Source organism: Streptopelia decaocto (genome assembly GCF_964273445.1).
Source record: "Streptopelia decaocto genome assembly, chromosome: 7".
Lineage (NCBI taxonomy): Eukaryota > Metazoa > Chordata > Aves > Columbiformes > Columbidae > Streptopelia > Streptopelia decaocto.
The window spans coordinates 67,150,069-67,167,628 of record NC_138661.1 but is presented as its reverse complement, the minus strand read 5'-3'; the positions used below and the strand labels follow the sequence as shown (position 1 = coordinate 67,167,628).

The 17,560-nt window shown below is 61.1% G+C and overlaps 2 protein-coding genes across 7 annotated transcripts; one reads left to right on the top strand and one right to left on the bottom strand.

Moving 5' to 3' along the window:
• Window positions 1-76: 76 nt before the first annotated feature.
• On the bottom strand, window positions 77-7,754 carry STX3 (syntaxin 3). Of its 4 annotated transcripts, XR_014184549.1 has the most exons (12): window positions 7,403-7,754; window positions 5,904-5,984; window positions 5,712-5,811; window positions 5,544-5,618; window positions 5,346-5,413; window positions 4,434-4,542; window positions 3,984-4,057; window positions 3,767-3,901; window positions 2,948-3,058; window positions 885-1,682; window positions 425-525; window positions 77-214 (listed from the first exon to the last, which is right to left on the bottom strand). XR_014184549.1 is itself a non-coding variant. In XM_082057690.1 (11 exons), the coding sequence occupies exons 1-10, from the start codon at window positions 7,430-7,432 to the stop codon at window positions 448-450; spliced, it is 861 nt and encodes a 286-aa protein (XP_081913816.1). In that variant the 5' UTR covers window positions 7,433-7,753; the 3' UTR covers window positions 77-214; window positions 425-447. The 4 variants fall into 4 exon arrangements, 3 of the variants coding, with proteins under 3 accessions (XP_081913816.1, XP_081913815.1, XP_081913814.1); XM_082057690.1 differs by lacking the exon at window positions 885-1,682 and having other exon boundaries at window positions 7,403-7,753; XM_082057689.1 differs by lacking the exons at window positions 77-214; window positions 885-1,682 and adding an exon at window positions 1,916-2,032 and having other exon boundaries at window positions 427-525; window positions 7,403-7,753.
• Window positions 7,755-8,811: 1,057 nt separating this feature from the next.
• PATL1 (PAT1 homolog 1, processing body mRNA decay factor) lies at window positions 8,812-17,353 on the top strand. Of its 3 annotated transcripts, none has more exons than XM_082058547.1 (19): window positions 8,812-8,927; window positions 9,167-9,278; window positions 9,369-9,580; window positions 9,656-9,730; window positions 10,417-10,611; window positions 10,704-10,805; window positions 10,925-11,014; window positions 11,113-11,318; window positions 11,394-11,483; window positions 11,620-11,803; window positions 13,059-13,182; window positions 13,290-13,387; window positions 13,472-13,531; window positions 14,227-14,375; window positions 15,313-15,472; window positions 15,909-16,064; window positions 16,235-16,326; window positions 16,405-16,554; window positions 16,652-17,353. In XM_082058547.1, the coding sequence occupies exons 1-19, from the start codon at window positions 8,913-8,915 to the stop codon at window positions 16,671-16,673; spliced, it is 2,292 nt and encodes a 763-aa protein (XP_081914673.1). In that variant the 5' UTR covers window positions 8,812-8,912; the 3' UTR covers window positions 16,674-17,353. The 3 variants fall into 3 exon arrangements, with proteins under 3 accessions (XP_081914673.1, XP_081914672.1, XP_081914671.1); XM_082058546.1 differs by having other exon boundaries at window positions 9,653-9,730; XM_082058545.1 differs by having other exon boundaries at window positions 9,369-9,730.
• Window positions 17,354-17,560: the final 207 nt, after the last annotated feature.

Sequence of the window (17,560 nt, the reverse complement as noted above, 5' to 3'; positions counted from 1 at the left end):
GAGGCGCAAAGACGGGGCTGGGAGCATCCCAGAGGTGACAGACCCCCCGTACATGACACAGCTCCCCAAAGCAGAATGTGGGGGATCTCTTTATTCGGGAGGAAGGCTCCGGCGTGGGTAGCGAGGCAGAGAAATCGTAGAATCACCAAACCATAGAATCATTTTGGTTGGAAGAGACCCTCAAGATCGTCTGGGCAGGAGGGGGAAAGGCCACCTGTGACAGGGACAAAGATGAGGATGAGGAAGGGGACGTGGCTATCCCAGTCCCTCCCCAGTGTGTCCCCTGGGGACACCCCTTCTACACCAGTGCCTTTTGGCAAATCCAAGGGGGGTGAATCCCACCCAGCGTGGCCCAAACCCACCCCCCGGGTGAGGGGTGGCACCGGGGACCCCAAGGTCACCCTCCTGCCACATCCCCTGTCACCTGGAGGGCAGCGGGGGGAGGACTCAGGCGAAGATGCTCCCGATGCTGGCAGCCAGGATGACGGCGAGGATGATGCAGCAGATCATGATCATGATCTTCTTCTGCGAGGGGAGAGAGGGGACGTGAGGCAGGGGAGCGGGGACAAGGGACAGGGGCTGGGGAGTGGGGAAAAGGGACAAAGGATGGACTGGGGAGAGGGGACAAGGGACAGGGGCCAGGCAGAGGCAATAGGGGCTGAGGATGAGGGGCAGGGGCTGGGGACGAGGGACAGGGGCTGGGGACAAGGGACAGGGGCTGGGGACAAGGGACAGGGGCTGGGGATGAGGGCCAGGGACTGGGGAGGGTGGCCAAGGGACAGGGGCTGGTGGGGCAGGTGTGAGCTGGCCCTGTGCAGCACTGGGATGTGGCTGTGCCAGTGTCCCCATGGCCAAGGGGACACGTCCCCGTCACAGTGACTTACCCAAAATCACAGGGAAAGGTGGTTTGTCCGCTGTCACCTCTCCACCCTGAGGGATGGTGTCACTACAGGCCCTGAAAACCTTGGCCAAAGCCACCAATGCGGCTGCGATGTCACTACCGTCACGAGCTGAGCTGTCCTCAGCCCCACCATGTCAGGTGTCTGAGGGTACCAGCACCCCACTTGTCCCCATTTGTCCCCAGTTTCACCTTGTGCATGGAGCAGAGAGGCGCAAGGTGGGCGGCAGCCGGGATTTTATTGTAGTGGGGATTAAATAACCAAATAACCACAATGGCCGCGTCCTCCCCTCCTGGGGACATGCCAGCCTCAGACATCACAGCCAGAAGGGGACAAGGGGACAAGATCCCTGGTGGCTCTGTTTGTGGAGACAGCAAAGTGTGGCCAGAGCCACCAGCAGCTGCTGGTGCCACCAAACCCCCTGTCCTGTCCGTTTTCCCATCCCTCATCCCCATGGGACATCCACGCAGGTGACCAGGTCACCTTGTCCCCTCTCACGGGGAATGTGGCACCAGCTGCCACATCCCTGCAGTGTCACTGTGCCACGGTGGCCCCCTCCAAAAGATGGGGAGGACAAGAAAAATAAATAGAGTCCTGTCGCCTTCCCACAGGGGACACAAGGGACAAAGCCTGGGGACCGGTGGGACAGCAGGGGACAGTCGGCGGGGGGACAGCGTCCGGTGACAGGAGGACAGTCGGTGCCGGGGGGACGCAGGGAGAGGAGGGGACTGAGCCGTGGTGCTGGGGGGGTCCCACAAGGTGACGTCGCCGCTGGGACAGTGTCTGGAGGAGGGAGAAGGGAAGATGTCACCCCCCAGGCAGAGGGGACAGCGGGGAGGGGGACGAGGGGCTGTGGGGGAGGTGGGAGAGACACGCAGCTGAAATCCAGACCCCCCCGAGCACTGCAGACCCCTGAGCATCACAGAGCCTGCAGACCCAAGGCCACCGTCCCTGTTCAGTGTTCCCAAGGTCCCCGTGTCCCCACAGGGGGTTCCCCTGCCCCCCCTGACACTTACAGGCCACAGCCCCCGCCACGGGGGGGGTTATTTCTTTTTTAGCCCCAGGGAAAGGCCGATGATGAGTGCAACTGTCCCCAGCGCGAGCAGCACTACCGCCACCAAAACCAGCATCTTCTGGAGGGGACGAGAGGGGACACAGCGGGGTCGGTGACACCTGCCCGGTGTAGCAGGGGGACAGGGGACAGAGGTGGGCACAGAGGAGCCCAGAAGAGCCAGAGAAGCTGCAGACCCAGGGGCTGAGCCCCCACCAGCTCATCACACCTGAGGGCAGGAGGGGGCTCAGGGCTGGGGCTGGTGCGGGGGGGACAGGGAGGGACAGAGTTGATAGCCCCATGGAGGTGACAAGAGAGGAGCAAGGGACCAGCTGGGGTGGCTGGCTGGTGGGAGCAGGGGGACAGCCAGTGTGGGTGGGAGCTGTTGGGGACAGCCAGGGGACACGAGGGGCAGGTTGGGGACACAAGGGGTGGCTGGGGGACACTGGGAGCAGGTAGGAACCATTTGGGACATCTGTGGGATATGGGAGGTGGCTGGGGGACACAAAGGGGGTCTCAGGGCCACTGGAGGATATGGGAACATACTGGGGGCACTAGGAGATGTGACAGCATGCTGAGGGACAAGAGGGGGACACTGGGGGTGGCTTTGGGATTTTGGGGGCTGTGGATGGGACACTGGGGGACATGAGGAGTGGCTGAGGGACACAAGGGGTAGCTGGGGACATGAGGAGGTCTCAGGGCCACTGGAGGATATGGGGGGTACTGGGAGCACTGGGAGATGTGACAGAATGTTTAGGGACAAGAAGGGGACACTGTGGGTGGCTTTGGGATGCTGGCAGCTATGAAGGGACACAAGGGGTGTCTGAGGGTCACAAGAAGGGGCTCGGGGACACAAGAGGGTCTCAGAGCCACTGGAAGATACAGGAAGATACTGAGGGCACTGGGAGATGTGAAGGGGACGTTGGGGTACCTTTGGGATGCTGGGGGCTACAGAGGGGACACTGGGGGACACTGAGGACATGTCAGTCCATCTCACCCTCCTGGCCTCACTTTGGTACTTCACGGCCTTTTTGGTGTCGGCCACAGCCCGTTCCACGAAGCCAACGGACTGGTCCATGTTGTTCTCGATGCGATCGATCATGGATCCCTATGGGGTTTGGGGGGCACACGAGGACAGAGAGGGACAGAGAGAGTGGCCGGAGCCACCACAGTGTGGGTGCCTCTCTGTGTCCCTCCCTGTAGACCCCCACAGGCTCAGGTGCTGGGTGGCCCCATGGGGACCTGTCACCACCCAGCCCTGTGTGGCTCCATGCCTGGGTGTCCCTGTGTGTGTCCCTGTGCCACACTGGGTGGCTCCGTGCAGCCCGTGCCACCCTGTGTCCCCATGGGTCCCTGTGCTGCCCTTCCTGCCAGTTCCTGCGTGGCTTCATGCCCAGGTGCCCTGCTTGTCCCCTTGTACATGTCCCAGCTTGTCCCCATGCTCAGGTCGCTGTTTGTCCCCATTCCCAGGTCCCTGTTCGCCTCCATTCATCCTCAAGCTCTGGTCCCTGTTTGTCCCCACACCCAGGTCCTTGGTTGTCCCCATGCAGCCATTGCACAGGTTTGTCCTCACTCATCCTCAAGCTCTGGTCCCTGTTTGTCCCCGTGCCCAGGTCCTTGGTTGTTCCCATTTGTCCCCATTCCCAGGTCTCTGTTTGTCCCCATTCATCCGCAGGCTCTGGTCCCTGTTTGTCCCTGTGCACATGTCCCTGGTTATCCCCATGCAGCCCTTGCACAGGTCCCTGTTTGTCCCCATTCATCCTCAAGCTCTGGTCCCTGTTTGTCCCCATGCTCAGGTCCCCCGCTGTCCCCACACCTGGTTCTCCACCAGCATGGCGATGTCCACGAACATGTCGTGCAGCTCCTTGATGCTGCTCTCCAGCCGGACGATGTCCTTGTGCCGCCCCTCGATCTCGCTCAGCGCCTGCTTCGAGATCTGCGAGTCCATGATCTGCAACACAGCGGGGTGGGGACCATCAGAGGGGTGGGTGTCCTTGTCCCCATGTCCCCTCCCGGTCCCCCCTGGTGCTCACCCCTGAGGTGAAGATGGAGGGGTTCCCACTCTCCAGCATCTCCTCCAGCTCCTCGTCTGTTGTGTTCTTGCCGGCTGCGGGTGGGACCAGTGGTAGGAACAAGCCCCGCCCACTCAATTGAAGGGGCGGGGCCTGTAGGACCTGACTCCGCCCACTTTGCCAAAGGGGCGGAGTCTTCAGTGCCCAGCTCCACCCATTTTACCAAAAAGAAGGGATCTGTAGGGGCTGGTTCCACCCACTTTGCCAAAGGGGCGGGGGTTTTTAGTCCCAAGCCCCGCCCACTTTTACCAAAGGGGTGGGGTCTGTATGATCAGGCTCCACCCACTTTGCCAATGGAACAGGGCTGTAGGGGCTGGCCCCACCCACTTAACTAAATGGGCGGGGTCTATGGGGCAGGCCACGCCCAGTTCTTTCCAAGGGGCGGGGCCTGAGGGGGCGGGGCGCACGCACTGATCTCGAGCTGGCGCTGGATCCGGCCCTTGCTGCGCTCCCGAAAGTCGACCTGCGCCTCGTTGTACTTGGTCATGACGTCAACGAACTTGCGGGACAGGACCGAGTGCTGGGGACAAGGACATGGGGTTAGGAACACCCCGGGCATGGCACACCCCCTGGGGACAGGACTGAGGACAGGGGACAGGGGACAGGGACAAGGACATGGGGATGGGGACGCCATGGGCATGGCACACCCCCTGGGGACAGGACCGAGTACTGGGGATGGAGACAGGGACATGGGACACTCCAGACATGGCATGTCCCAACCCCAGGGGACAGGACCCAGTGCTGACGACAGGGGTGGGGACATGGAAGACCCCAGGCATGGCATGTCCCCGTGGGCCATTTTCCCAGGGGACAAGAGCAAGAACAGGGGTGTGAGCTGGGACACCCGGGGCATGGTGACACCCTGGGCACAGCACAGCCCAGCCCTGGGGGACAGAAGCAAGGACAGAGGTGTGACACTGGGGACACCCTCAGCACGGCACAGCCCCAGCCCAGGGGACAAGGTGACATGCTGGGGATGGGGACAAGGAGTCAGACCAGTGACACTCTGGGCATGGCACGTCACCAGCCCCAGGAGACAGGGCGGGACAAGGTGCTGGGGCTGGGGACAGGGACATGAGACGCAGGGGACCCAGGAAATGGCATGTCCCAGCCCACGGGGGACAGGACAGCATGTTGGGGATGGGACAGAAGGACACAAAGCCGGGGAGCACCCAGTCGTGGTGCTGATTGGGACAGAGATGGGAGACCTGGGGACAACCAGGACATCTCCATCCCGCAGGGACAAGGTGGGACAGGGCGCTCAGGACGTGGGGGTGCTGGGAGGGGACATCCCCGGTGGCAGGTCCTGGGGACAGGGCTCACCTGGGACTTGCGTATCCGGAGGTCAGCGGAGGATCGTGCCTCATCCTGCTCGATGTTCCTCTCCATGCCTGGCGAGAGCCGGACCCCAGCCCCTCAGAGCCCACGGTCCCCGTGTCCCCAGCACACCCCGCCCTTCCCGTGGGGACAGGGGGGACCCGCAGGGCTGGGTGACACAGCGGTGGGGTCGCGGCCACTCACTCTTCAACTTGTTGCGGACACTATTGGCCATTTTCTTGATTTCTGTCGTCAGCTGCTCCAGGTCGTCTTTGGTCTCTGCAGGGTGACAACACATGAGCTGGGGACATCCTGGAGACACCCCCAGGAAGGGGACACAGGGACAGGGAGGGACGCAGCCACCACACTCACTCTGCTCGGGGATGGGTGCTGAGAGGATGATGCTGTAGAGCTTCTTGGCCTCCTCCACGTTCTCAGAGATCTTGTCGATGTTTTGCCGCGTCTCCTCGATCTGGACAAGCCAGATGGGGGATGAGGATGAGGGGGGGACAGAGAAGGGACACCCAGACCCCCAACCCTGTGTGTGTGTCCCCACACTGTCACCTCCGAGAAGAACTCGTCCATAAACGCTGTGTTGTCGATGGCGATCTCCAGCTCCTCGCTGTCATCGTCCGCCTCCTGCTTCTGCGGGGGGGGACAACACAGCACTCAGGGGGATCCCCAGGGACCACCCCAAGTGACATCAACCGCATGGGGTCAGCAGGGCCACCAGCTCTGCAGGGTCAGGGGGGGACGCGGTGGGAGGAGCTGTGGGGACGCGGTGGCATGGGGGGGGACATCTGCAGCTGGAGGGGGGGACGAGCGCATCGCACATCTGGCCGGGGAATTAAGGGATTGCTGGGCTTGGCTGGAGGGAGGGGACAGGGATGGGGACAGGGACACGGTTTTGTGTCCCCAACCTTCGTACTGTGCAGGTCTGAGCAGCACTGGGGTTTGGGGGGGTCCATCACCCCGGTGTCACGCCTGCCCCCCTCCACGGGCTCCCCACTCTGTCCCTTCCTGGGGTGTCACCCCCAGCCCCATCGCCCCCCTGGCCCCCCTCAGCACACCCACTGACCAACTGCGGTGTCCCTGGGGAGGGGGACAAGCCCCAGCGCCCCCCCCCCACCTTGTTACTGGAGTAAAAATAAAATTAATCCCTTCTCTCCCCCCCAAGGGTTTTATCTGGTGGCTCCGTAATCCGCGCTAAATCCCCGCCAAGCCTCCCGCCGCGGCCGCCCGCCCCACACTGCGGCTGGGGTGCAGGGTGGGGGGCTGCCAGGACCCCCCACCGGCTGGGGACCCCCTCACGAGGTGGAGACCCCCCCGGGAGCCAGGGGGACAGTGGGGCCCCGTGGCAGGGCAGGCAGAGGGAGGAGGAAGTGGCAATGGTGGCGGGGGGGTGAAGGGGTGTGGGGTGCAGGATGGGGTGCTGGCCCCCTGGGGACCCCACATTGCTCCCACCCCCCCTGAGGGACAGATTCCCCCACCCCACACAGCCCGGGGGGTGCTGGTGTGTCCATTTGACCCCCATCCCTGTGACACCCCCATCCACTGTGCTGTGGGTCCCAGGGGACCCTGTCCCCACGGTGTCCACATCCAACTTGGGGGTGCTCTAAGGGACCCCCCAGCCCTGTGATGTCCCCATCCAGCTTGCGGGGGTTCTCAGGACCCCCCAGTCCCGTGGTGTCCCCATCCAGCTTGGCTGGGGGTGTCAGGGTCCCCCTGTCCCCAGGACACCCCCATCCACCGTGGGGTGGGTCCCAGGGCCCCTGTCCCCATGACATCCACATCTGCGATGTCCCCATCCACCTGGGTTTCAGGAATCCCCATCCGTGTGACACCCCCATCCACCGTGGGGAGGGGGTTTGGTGACATCCATCCCTGTGATGTCCCTATCCACCACAGACCTGGGATTTGAGGACCCCCATTCCCATGACACTCCTATTCACCATGGGATGGGGTCTCAGGGACCCTCATCCCAGTGACACCCAGCTCCATTGGGGACCGCCACCACCCCCCGAGGTGTCCCCTGTCCCCTCACCCCACTCGGGGTCACTCACCGCCTTGAGCTGCTCCAGCCGGTCCTTCATGGTGTCCCCAAGGGCTGGCGGGGCACGGGGGGCGTCCCCGTCCTCGCCCACCGCAGGGATGGGGGGTGTCGCCCTTGGTCCTCCCTACATCCAGGCGAGGTGGCGGGTGGCCCTGTCCCTTGTCCCTGTCCCCAAGCCCGGGGCTGTCCCTGCGCTAATCCCCTGTGATGGGCACAAGGAAGGCTCCGAGGGGAGGGACAATCTGGAGCCACCCTTCACCTGGGACACTTGGGGACACCGGCAATGGCTGTGGGTGCCCCCTGTCACCCCAGGAGGTGACAGTGAGGTGAGGGCGGATGTGGGGTGGCCCCAGCTCGGAAGCGATGGGGAAGTTTGTCCCCATGAGTGTCATGCGCCAACGTGTCCTTCCCTGCTGTGGGTGGCTTCACTGGGGGACATGGCTGGGGATGGGGGACATGCCTGGGAATGGGGGACACGGCTGGGGACAGAGGACATGGCTGGGGGACACAATTATGGATAAGGGTCACAGCTGGGGGGACACAGCTGAGGATGGGGGACACGGCTGAGGACACAGCTACGGATAGCAGTCACAGCTGGTGGGTCACAGTTGGGGATAGGGGACAGCTGGGGGACATGGCTGTGGACAGGGGACACAATTGAGGGGCATGACTGAGGATGGGGGACACAGCTGGGGGTAAAGGTCACAGCTGGGGGACACAGCTGGGAGGAATGACTGGGGACATGGCTGGGGGACATGGGGTGTAGGGGACATGGCTGGGGGGACATGGCTATGGGTCACTGCTGGGGACAGGGGGCACAGCTGGGGAGGGCACAGCTGGGGACACAGCAGGGACACAGCAGAAACGACATAGCTATGGATAGGGTGACAGTTGGGGGACATGGCTGTGAATAGGGGACCCGTCATGGGGACACAGCTGGGGGGACATGGCTATGCATGGGGTGACAGCTGGGGGGACACGGCTGTGGATAGGGGACCCGTCATGGGGACACAGCTGGGGGGACATGGCCATGCACGGGGTGACAGCTGGGGGGACATGGCTGTGAATAGGGGACCCATCACGGGAGACACAGCTGGGGGGACATGGCTATGCATGGGGTGACAGCTGGGGGGACATGGCTGTGGATAGGGGACCCGTCAGAGTCACAGAGCTGGGGGCACAGCTCCAGATCCGCGATATGGCTGGGGACACCGCCGGGACAGGGACAACGCTGCGACCGCCGTGTCAACACCCTCGGGGAGAAAAGGTCACGCTGCCCCTTTAAGACCAGCCGGGATTGGGGCGGTGCGGCGCCTTTAATTCCACAAGGAGGCGTGGCTAAACGCTTGACCACGCCCCCCCCCGATTCGCGCCTCGCTGCCGCGCACGCGCCTTCCCGCCGGAGGGGGCGGGGGTGACGTCATGCGTCTGCGCCCGCGGCGGCGCATGCGCGGCGGGGCCCGGGACCGGAGCGGCCCGGACGGAGCCTGCGGGCGGGGGGCGCCGCCGCCTCCTCCGTCATGTTCCGGTACCAGGTCGGTGGGGAGGGGGGTCAAATGGGGTCGGGGAGGCGGGGGGGGCGGCGGGCCGGGGTGGGGAGGGGGCGCGACGGGCCGGGAACCGGCCCGTCGCGCCCCCTCCCCACCCCGGCCCGCCGCCCCCCCCGCAGGCCTGAGGAGGAACCGGGGCCTGTGGAAGACGGGGGGGGTCACTGTGAAGCTGTAATGCCCGATCTGACCCCCGCCGCCATTCCCGTCTCTCTCTTTCCCCCCAGTCCCTGGAGGACTGTCCGCTGGACGAGGACGAAGACGCTTTCCAGGCCCTGGGGGAGGAAGATGAAGATATTGATCAGTTTAACGATGACACGTTTGGAGCCGGGGCTGTTGGTGAGTGAAACCCCTCCTGTAGCCTCCCCCCGCCTCGCTGTTCCCCTCCCACCCTCTTGAAGCGTCTCCCTCACCGCCGGTCCCTCGCAGACGACGACTGGCAGGAGGCACACGAGCGGCTGGCGGAGCTGGAGGAGAAACCGGCGGTGACCAGGGAGCAGGATGGAGCTGGTAACGAGGAGGCGGATCTGCTGGGGGATCCCGAGGATGTGCTGGCGGAGCGGCTGACCAGGCTGGTCATCGACAGCGAGCTGGAGGACCCCGCCATCATGCAGGCCGTGCAGACCAGGGTCCCTGCACAGGTGGGACTGGGGCTGGGTGGGCACACAACAGGACCCGGTAGCTCCATGCTGACTCCCCGACTGGTTTTCCAGCAGCCTGGAGGGCTGAACTCCAGCATCTGGGACAGCTCAGCCGTCCTGCGGCGGATCCGGGGGCCGCTCCTCACTCAGGTAGGGTGCTGGGGTGCGGGTGGCTTCCCTAATGTCCTCCCTAAACCCCTGTGGCAGCAAATTGGGCCCTGAGGGATGATGTGCTGGACTCCTGTGGGTTTATTGGTGCTGGGGAGCACCCCCAGATCAGCCTGGGACTAGAGGGGGTTCTGCTGGTTGGGCTGGGTCTGGGTGGCCACTGTTTGGCTTCTTTGTAGACCCTCTAGGTGTCACCTCCTGTCCCCACTCGGGGTCCAGAGAGCCGGGCGGGGGGTTCTCGCAGATCCGCAGTTCGTGGCGTTGTCTGAGAGACGCCGGCGCTCCTGTCAGGGTGTGGGAATGTCAGCGCCTCCAGGCAGAGGATTTTTTTTGTTGCGGTTTAATTAAGAGTCAGGGTTTTAAGTGCAAGCGGAGCGCAGTGTGCGGCCAACCCTCTGCCGGCTCCGCAGGGCTGACGAGGGCCGGGAACCGAGCGTGCGTGCGGCTGCGTGGCGGTGACACAGCTCCCACCCCACGCTGTCACCCCAGACGGGTGTCCTGGCAGTGATGTGTGCTCTGGGGGTCCCCAGGAACCCCCACCATCGTGTGCGGCTCCCGGGGATGCAAAGGAGACCTGGCAGGAGGGAGGATGTGGCTGTCACCTCCTGGGAATGTCCCCAGTGTCCCCGTTATCCTGAGGGGACCTTTCTCTCCCCTCCCGCTTGCAGGAGATGCCATCGGTGTCCGTGCTGGACTATGCTCTGCCCCAGAGACCCCCCCAGCCTCGAGAAGAGGAGCGGGACCCCTCGGAGCGAGCCTTACCCCGCCGGTCCTCGTCCCCTGTCATCGGGAGCCCCCCTGTCCGGGCTGTCCCCATCGGCACCCCACCCAAACAAGCTGCTGCCCCCAACTTCAACCAGCAGGTACCTTCCCCCCAGCCCCACTCATGGCCCAACGGCTGCAGGTTTGTCCCTGGGGGACTAACGAGGGGTCTGTGCCACTTCCCTCCCCCCAGATCCTGTGCCCAAAGCCCGTCCACATCCGAGCGGCCGTGCAGCAGCGTTATCCCCCTCCCTACGGCGACAGGATGTCCCCAAACCAGCTCTGCAACGTACCGGTACCCACTGACCCCACAGTCCTCCTCGTGGGGGCTGAATTTGGGGTCTCCAGCCTCCCCAGAACCGCCCCCATCATCAGTGGTGACCCGGGTCCCTCTTTTTTGTTGTTTTTCCCCAGAATTCCTCCATCCTGGGCCACCCGTTCCCCCACAGCGTCTCTCCTGTCCTCACCCACCTGCAGCGAGCGCAGCTGCTTGGAGGAGCCCAGGTACAAACCCTCCTTCACTCCCTCCCGGCCCCCCCATGGGCAGGGACCCCCCTAAATCTTGCCCCAGCTGACTCGGGGTGCCCTCTGTGTCCCCCCAGGCCGGCCGAATGTCCCCCAGCCAGTTTGCCCGGGTCTCCGGTCTGGTTGGGAACCCCCTCCCCTCCGTCAACCCCAAGTTACTCCAGGGCAGAGTCGGGCAGATGATGTCTCCGGCCAGCGGCTTTCGTGCCTTTTTTGGGGCTCCCCCTGCTCCGCCTCCTTCGCAGCCCCCGCCGGGCCCCGGATCCCACCTGCAGAGCCTGAGGTGGGTGTTTTTCCCCCCAAAATCCCCTTCCCCGCTCTCTGCCGCCACTTCTGAACCTTCGCGCCTCTTCCCCAGGCCGCAGCCCCAAATGTTTCGGCCGGACACGACCCACCTGCACCCCCAGCACCGCCGGCTCCTGCACCAGCGGCAGCAGCAGAACCGAAAGTGAGTGTTGGTGACAGGGGAGGGGGGTGGCACGTCCCCTCGGCTGCTGGGAGGGGGACACCAGCCTGTGCCACCACTCTCTGTCCCTTCCTGTAGCTCCGGTGTGCTCACGGGTGCCCTTCTTGCCTCCTGCCAGCCAACACCGCGGCCTCAACGGCTCGGTGGGGGACCGAGGGGGTCACCGGAGCGGTCACCAGGAGCAGGCGCGGAAAGACCCCTACGCCAACCTCATGCTGCAGCGGGAGAAGGACTGGGTGGCCAAAATCCAGATGATGCAGCTGCAGAGCACTGATCCCTACCTGGATGATTATTATTACCAGGTATTTGGGGGCCAAACCTGCTCCCCTGCCTGTCCCGGTGTCTTCCTGATGTGGCCGCTGTGCCGAGGGGTGCTGGGTGGGAAGGGGGTGATGGAGTTGAGGGTGATGTGGCAGAGGAAGCATTTTGAGATTAAATCGTGAGGAATAAGGTGGAAGGATGGCGTGGAGTGAGTGTCCTGGAAAGGAAAAGGGAAGGGAAAAGGGAAAGGAGAGGAAAATGGAAAGGGAAAAGGGAAAGGAAAGACAAGAAAAGGAAAAAGGAAATGGAGCAGCAGCAGGGGAAGAACTGTCTTCCTTTTCTCAGATGAGATCCCCAGGGGTCACTGGAGATGCTGGGGGGGACACTGGCAGGACAGATTTAGTGGCTGTGTGTGACAGCGGTTGGATAAGACCACCAAGAATGGGCGATGGGGAAGCCACTGAGTGTAAAAAGCATCGGGAACAGCTACCTGAGGAGGAGGAGGAGGAGGAGGAGGGCCTGGCAGGGGGGTGAACTGGTCCCCAGTAGAGGAGAGGAACTGGTTCCCAGTAGACAAGAGGAACTGGTGCAGCTGCAGCCAGACTGTGAGCCAACAAAGCTCTGGTGTTGCACAAGAGTCCAAATGTTGGCCGGGAAAAGCACGTGAGCAGCGATGGGGAAGGCTCCAGCCACACAGTGCTGGCAGGGCAAGGCGGGCTAACTGGTGTGTGCTGGGAGGGACTGGGAGCCAGGGAGCTTGCAGGGAGAGCAGATCCGGCATTTTGTTGAGAAAGAGGGGGCTGAGGAGGAACGTCGAGCACTAGTCATGAGGGATGATGAGAGGAGGATGCTGTTGTGTACTGTGGGGAAGAACCGTGGTTTAACATGATGCCGGTGGTGCTTGGAAAACCAGTAAGGGCTTAAAATGGTGCTGATGACAATGGGAAGACCAGTAAGGGTTTAAAATGCTGCTGGTGACCATGGGAAGACCAGTAAGGGTTTAAAACGCTGCTGATGACAATGGGAAGACCAGTAGGGGTTTAAAACACTGCTGGTGACCATGGGAAGACCAGGAAGGGTTTAAAACGCTGCTGGTCACCATGAGAAGACGAGTAAGGGTTTAAAACGCTGCTGGTGACCATGGGAAGACCAGTAAGGGTTTAAAATGCTGCTGGTGACGCTGGGAAGACCAGTAAGCGCTGGGCGAGGGCTGGAGCACAGGCCGGGGTGGGGGACATCTCACATCCATCCTCCCTCAAGTGTTTTTTGGAGGGTCTCACCCTCTCCCCCTCTCAGAATTATTTCCAGAAGCTGGAGAAGTTGGCTGCGGCCGAGGAAGTTCAGGGCGATGGCCCCAAAAAGGAACGGACGAAACTCATCACCCCCCAGGTGGCCAAGCTGGAGCACACCTACAAGCCAGGTAACGGCTCCTCGCTCCCCGCAGCCCCCCGGGGGTGAAATAAAGGGGATGTTGGACTCCAACTGACCCTTTTTGCTTCTCCTTCCCCCCTCCGCCCCTTCCTGCAGTGCAGTTCGAGGGTTCGCTCGGGAAACTCACGGTCTCCAGCGTCAACAACCCTCGGAAGATGATCGACGCGGTGGTGACGTCCCGTGGGGAGGATGATGTGAGTTTTGGGGCTCTGTCCCCCCCGTCCTGACTCCATGGGATTCCCCCGCTGCATCTCTGACATCTTCTTCTTCCTCGGTAGGAGACGAAGGAGAAGCAGGTTCGGGATAAGAGACGGCAAACCCTCGTCACCATCGAGAAGGTGAGTTTGAGGTGGGGAGATCGTGGCGAACCTCAAAATTCTGCTGTTAAGGAAACGTTCTTGACCTGTAGCGCAGTCTCAGATATCTTAAAAAAATAATTTGATAAAAAGACAAAATAAAAATAAATACATTGAAAGTTACAGCAAACAAACAGTCAGGACTGGGTGCCTGTTAACCCAGAACAAAAGAGATTTGGGCTTTTAAACCCGCAAAATATCTGCGCGACCTCTTTCCTGTGCTGCCCATGCACCTTTTGGTCCGGTGCTAATTCTGGTCTGGGGTTTTTTGGTTTATTTTTGTTGGATTCTCTTTCTCCATCCTTCAGGCAGCACTCAGGTCATGATAAGTTCATGATATACAGCCTGGAATTCCAGCGAGCCTGGCCCGCTCGCTAAGTTTGGCTCCTTTTGCTGAAAATAGGTTGTTCAAACAAAAAAATACAGCTAAAATAATAGAATTTAATTTAAAAGGTTGTTTGATTCGACTTACTCTGCAAAGCAGGTGGGCTGGGGGGAAGGATTGGCCATGGACACCACGATGTGGTGGCGATTAACTCCTCTGGATGTCAAATTGGGGACAAAGGGTCGTGTTTATGGGATGGGGGCGTCCTGGAGTGGCAAAGGCGACAAGGGGGGTCTGGGGATGTCCCCGAGCAGGATTAGGGATCCCCACGGTGACGTTTGTCCTTCTGCAGACGTACAGTCTCCTTCTGGACGTGGAGGACTACGAGCGCCGCTACCTCCTGAGCCTGGAAGGCGACCGGCCGGCGCTCATGGGCGAGAGGAAGCAGAAAATCTGCGACATGTACGATAACCTGAGGGGGAAAGCGCCCGGGCAGGAGAGGTGAGCGCAGCTCCGAGGGGCCGTGTGCACTCACACCTGCTAAAACTGGCTTTTCCAGGCGCTGTTTGCCGAGGAAGGGTTAGACTTGGCTCTTCCAGGGCTGCATTGAGAGCTGAAGTAGCCCTTTCTTTCCTTTTTTCTAGCCATTTTCCCCATGCGATTACCTGCTGTGGTTATGATACTATAACAGCTTTGAACCCTGCAGCTCTGGGTGCCTGCTTTTAACCCTGGCATATCCCCAGGTGCCTGCTTTTAAGCCTGGCCCATCTCTGGGTGCCTGCTTTTAAGCCTGGCCCATCTCTGGGTGCCTGGTTTTAAGCTTGTTCCATCCTGGAGTGCCTGGTTTTAAGCTTGTTCCATCCTGGAGTGCCTGGTTTTAAGCTTGTTCCATCCTGGATTGCCTGGTTTTAAGCTTGTTCCATCCTGGAGTGCCTGGTTTTAAGCCTGGCTCATCCCTGCATGCCTGGTTTTAAGTGTCTCCTATCTCTGGGTGCCTGGTTTTGAGCCTGGCATACCCACAGGTGCCAGCTTTTAAGCCTGGCCCATCTGTGGGTGCCTGGTTTTAAGCCTGTTCCATCTTGGAGTGCCTGGTTTTAAGCCTGTTCCATCTTGGAGTGCCTGGTTTTAAGCCTGGGTCATCTCCAGGTGCCTGGTTTTAAGTGTCTCCTATCTCTGGGTGCCTGGTTTTAAGCTTGGCACATCCCCAGCTGCCTGATTTTAGGCCAGACCCATTTCCAGGTGCCTGGTTAAGCCTGTCCCATCTCTAGATACCTGGTTTCAAGCCTGTCACCCCTTTCCCTGACCCGCAGCTGGGCAGAATATCAGGCTGGGGGTGTCGCTCTTGTGTTATTATTCTCTCCCCAGGGGTATTTTTTGGGGCAGGAGGGATGTTTTATGCCTGGCTTAAGCCTCAGCACCGTTTTTTGCCCCTGTCCAGGCCCAGCGACGATCACTTCATGCAGATCATGTGCATCCGCAAAGGCAAACGCCTCGTCGCCCGCATCGTCCCCTTCTTGTCACCCGAACAAGCGGCCGACGTCCTCATGGCCACCGCCCGAAACCTGCCCTTCCTCATCAAAAAAGACGCTCAGGACGAGGTGAGATCCCCACCTCTGGAAGGTTTGGACCCAAATTTTCTCTTCTTAGCAGGAAAAAACAGCGTTTTGTGTTAAAAAATGGTTATTTCTGCCTCTCCTGGGCTGCTGTCACTGTCACGCTGTCACCACAGAGGATTTTTTGATAGATAATACATGTTTTTGAATGAGCCCAGCTCTTTTGTGAGCATTTTTTTGACTCCAGAGACCCTTTTTTTAATATATATAACGAAAATGCAGGTATCTGCAATATAAATCACAGCTTATTTTGAGGAAAAATGAGGATTTAAGGAGGAATAAAGAAACTTGGGTGAATTCAAAGCCGCTGTGGGGAGGAGGGGGAAGGTCACACCCCAGCGTGGCGGGGGCTGGAAGCTTCTGTGGTGTTTTGTGGGTGTCCGGGGTGTCCCTTTGTGTCACATCTCCTGTCCCCCCCCAGGTGCTGCCCTGCCTGCTGAGACCCTTCTCCCACGTTCTGTATCACCTGCCCTTGGGGACGGTCACCAGCCTGGTGCAGCAGTTAACCAACCTACCTCAGAAGGGGGGGGCAACGGCCCCCCCCAACCCCCACCTCACCGCCGTGCTCCAAAATAAGGTGCTGACCCCCCCAAGCTGCCTGTCCCCCCCGCTCCTCATTTTGCTCCCCCAAAAAAACGTTCGGAGGGGCGGGAGAAAAGCTCCCTGTCACCTTGGGGTGACAGTGGTGACTTGTGACAGCCCCGGGGGGACATTTTAACCCCCCCTATATGTGTGTGTGTCCCCCAGTTTGGTCTGTCCCTCCTGTACTTGACCTTGAGCCGGGGGGAGGAACTGCAGAGCTCGGACACCAACGCGGAGCTGCTGCGGGACAACCAGTGGTGAGTCCTCACTCCGCGGGGGGGGGGCTGAATTAACGAAGAAAAAGGGTTAATTAGTGTGTCACCCCCCCCCGCCAGGACGGAGCTGATGCTCATGGCCACTCGGGAGCTGCTGCGGATCCCGGCGGGGGCTCTGGCCAAACCCGTGGCCCCCCCCTCCAACCTGCTCGCCCTCTTCTCCCGCTACGTCGACCCCCAGAAGCTGAACCTGCTGGAGACGAAATTGCAGTAAGTTCCCCCCCGCCCTTCCAAAAATAAAGGGGTGAAACAAGAGGGGTGGGGGGCCCCACTGACACCCCCTCCCTTAATTTTTTCCCGGTCCCAGCTTGGTGCACGGGATCCGGTAGGACATCGCTGCGGCTCCGGAATGTTCCAGAAGATGGATTGGGGGGGGGGGAACAGACACTTCTCCCCTCCCCCCAACACCTAGCGTGGCGGGACGGTGTGTCCCCCCCTCAGTGATCCGGTTTGGGGGTGTTTGGCTGCTCCCCACCCCTCCCAAAGTGCTGCATCCCCCCCAAACGCTGCTGCTCCCCCCCCACCATTGAGGAAGGTGTTGGGGGCGTCTGGGACAAGCCCCCCCGCACCCCCTCCCCAGCCCCCCCCGAGCACTGAGGTTCCCCCCACCCGCACACACCTTTTTTTGCACATTTGCCTCTGTCTTCCCCAAAAATTGCTGCCCCCCCCGCGGGGTCAGGCCCAGCAGTGCCGGGGGGGGCTCAGTCGGGTGGATTCTGCTGTTTCTGCTCTATGGGAATGTGCTGGGGGGGGGGGGATTTTAATTAATTTTTTTTTGGCTTTTAAAAAGAAGAAAAACCAAGAGATTTGCACATTTAGGGGTTTTACAACCGGTAACTCCCTCCCTGGCATTAACCAGCGCCCCCCCCATCCCCACTGATCAAGTGAAAAGTTCTTTCCCCCCCCCTCCTCCAGTTTTTGGTTCTGGCAAAATGAGAATTAAAAAAGAAAAAGTTTCTAAAAAATTTACATTTTTATAGGGGATTGTAAATAAAGATGAATTGTGTAATACTGCCGGGAATCCTCCGCTCCTTTACCGGGGGGACACGGGACAGTCACCCCCCGGGAATCCCCCACAGCCACGGGGAAAGGGCAGAGGTCACCGCCCCCCCCACCTCCAGGTGACAGATCGTTGTCTCAGCCAATGGCAGCGTGAGGGCCCGCCCCCGCGGCCAATGGGGCGTGGGATGAGTCACCGCTCCGTCGAGCCGCCCAG

Excerpts from the sequence above, each read along its gene's own strand:
- PATL1 (XM_082058545.1), top strand. Across the intron at positions 13,388-13,471 it reads CGTCCCGTGGGGAGGATGAT|GAGACGAAGGAGAAGCAGGT; the intron begins GTGAGTTTTGGG and ends CTTCCTCGGTAG. Across the intron at positions 16,327-16,404 it reads CTGCTGCGGGACAACCAGTG|GACGGAGCTGATGCTCATGG; the intron begins GTGAGTCCTCAC and ends CCCCCCCGCCAG.
- STX3 (XM_082057689.1), bottom strand. The coding sequence starts at position 7,432 with ATGAAGGACCGGCTGGAGCAGCTCAAGGCG. Across the intron at positions 5,812-5,903 it reads TGGACGAGTTCTTCTCGGAG|ATCGAGGAGACGCGGCAAAA; the intron begins GTGACAGTGTGG and ends TGGCTTGTCCAG. Across the intron at positions 5,619-5,711 it reads AGCACCCATCCCCGAGCAGA|AGACCAAAGACGACCTGGAG; the intron begins GTGAGTGTGGTG and ends GTCACCCTGCAG.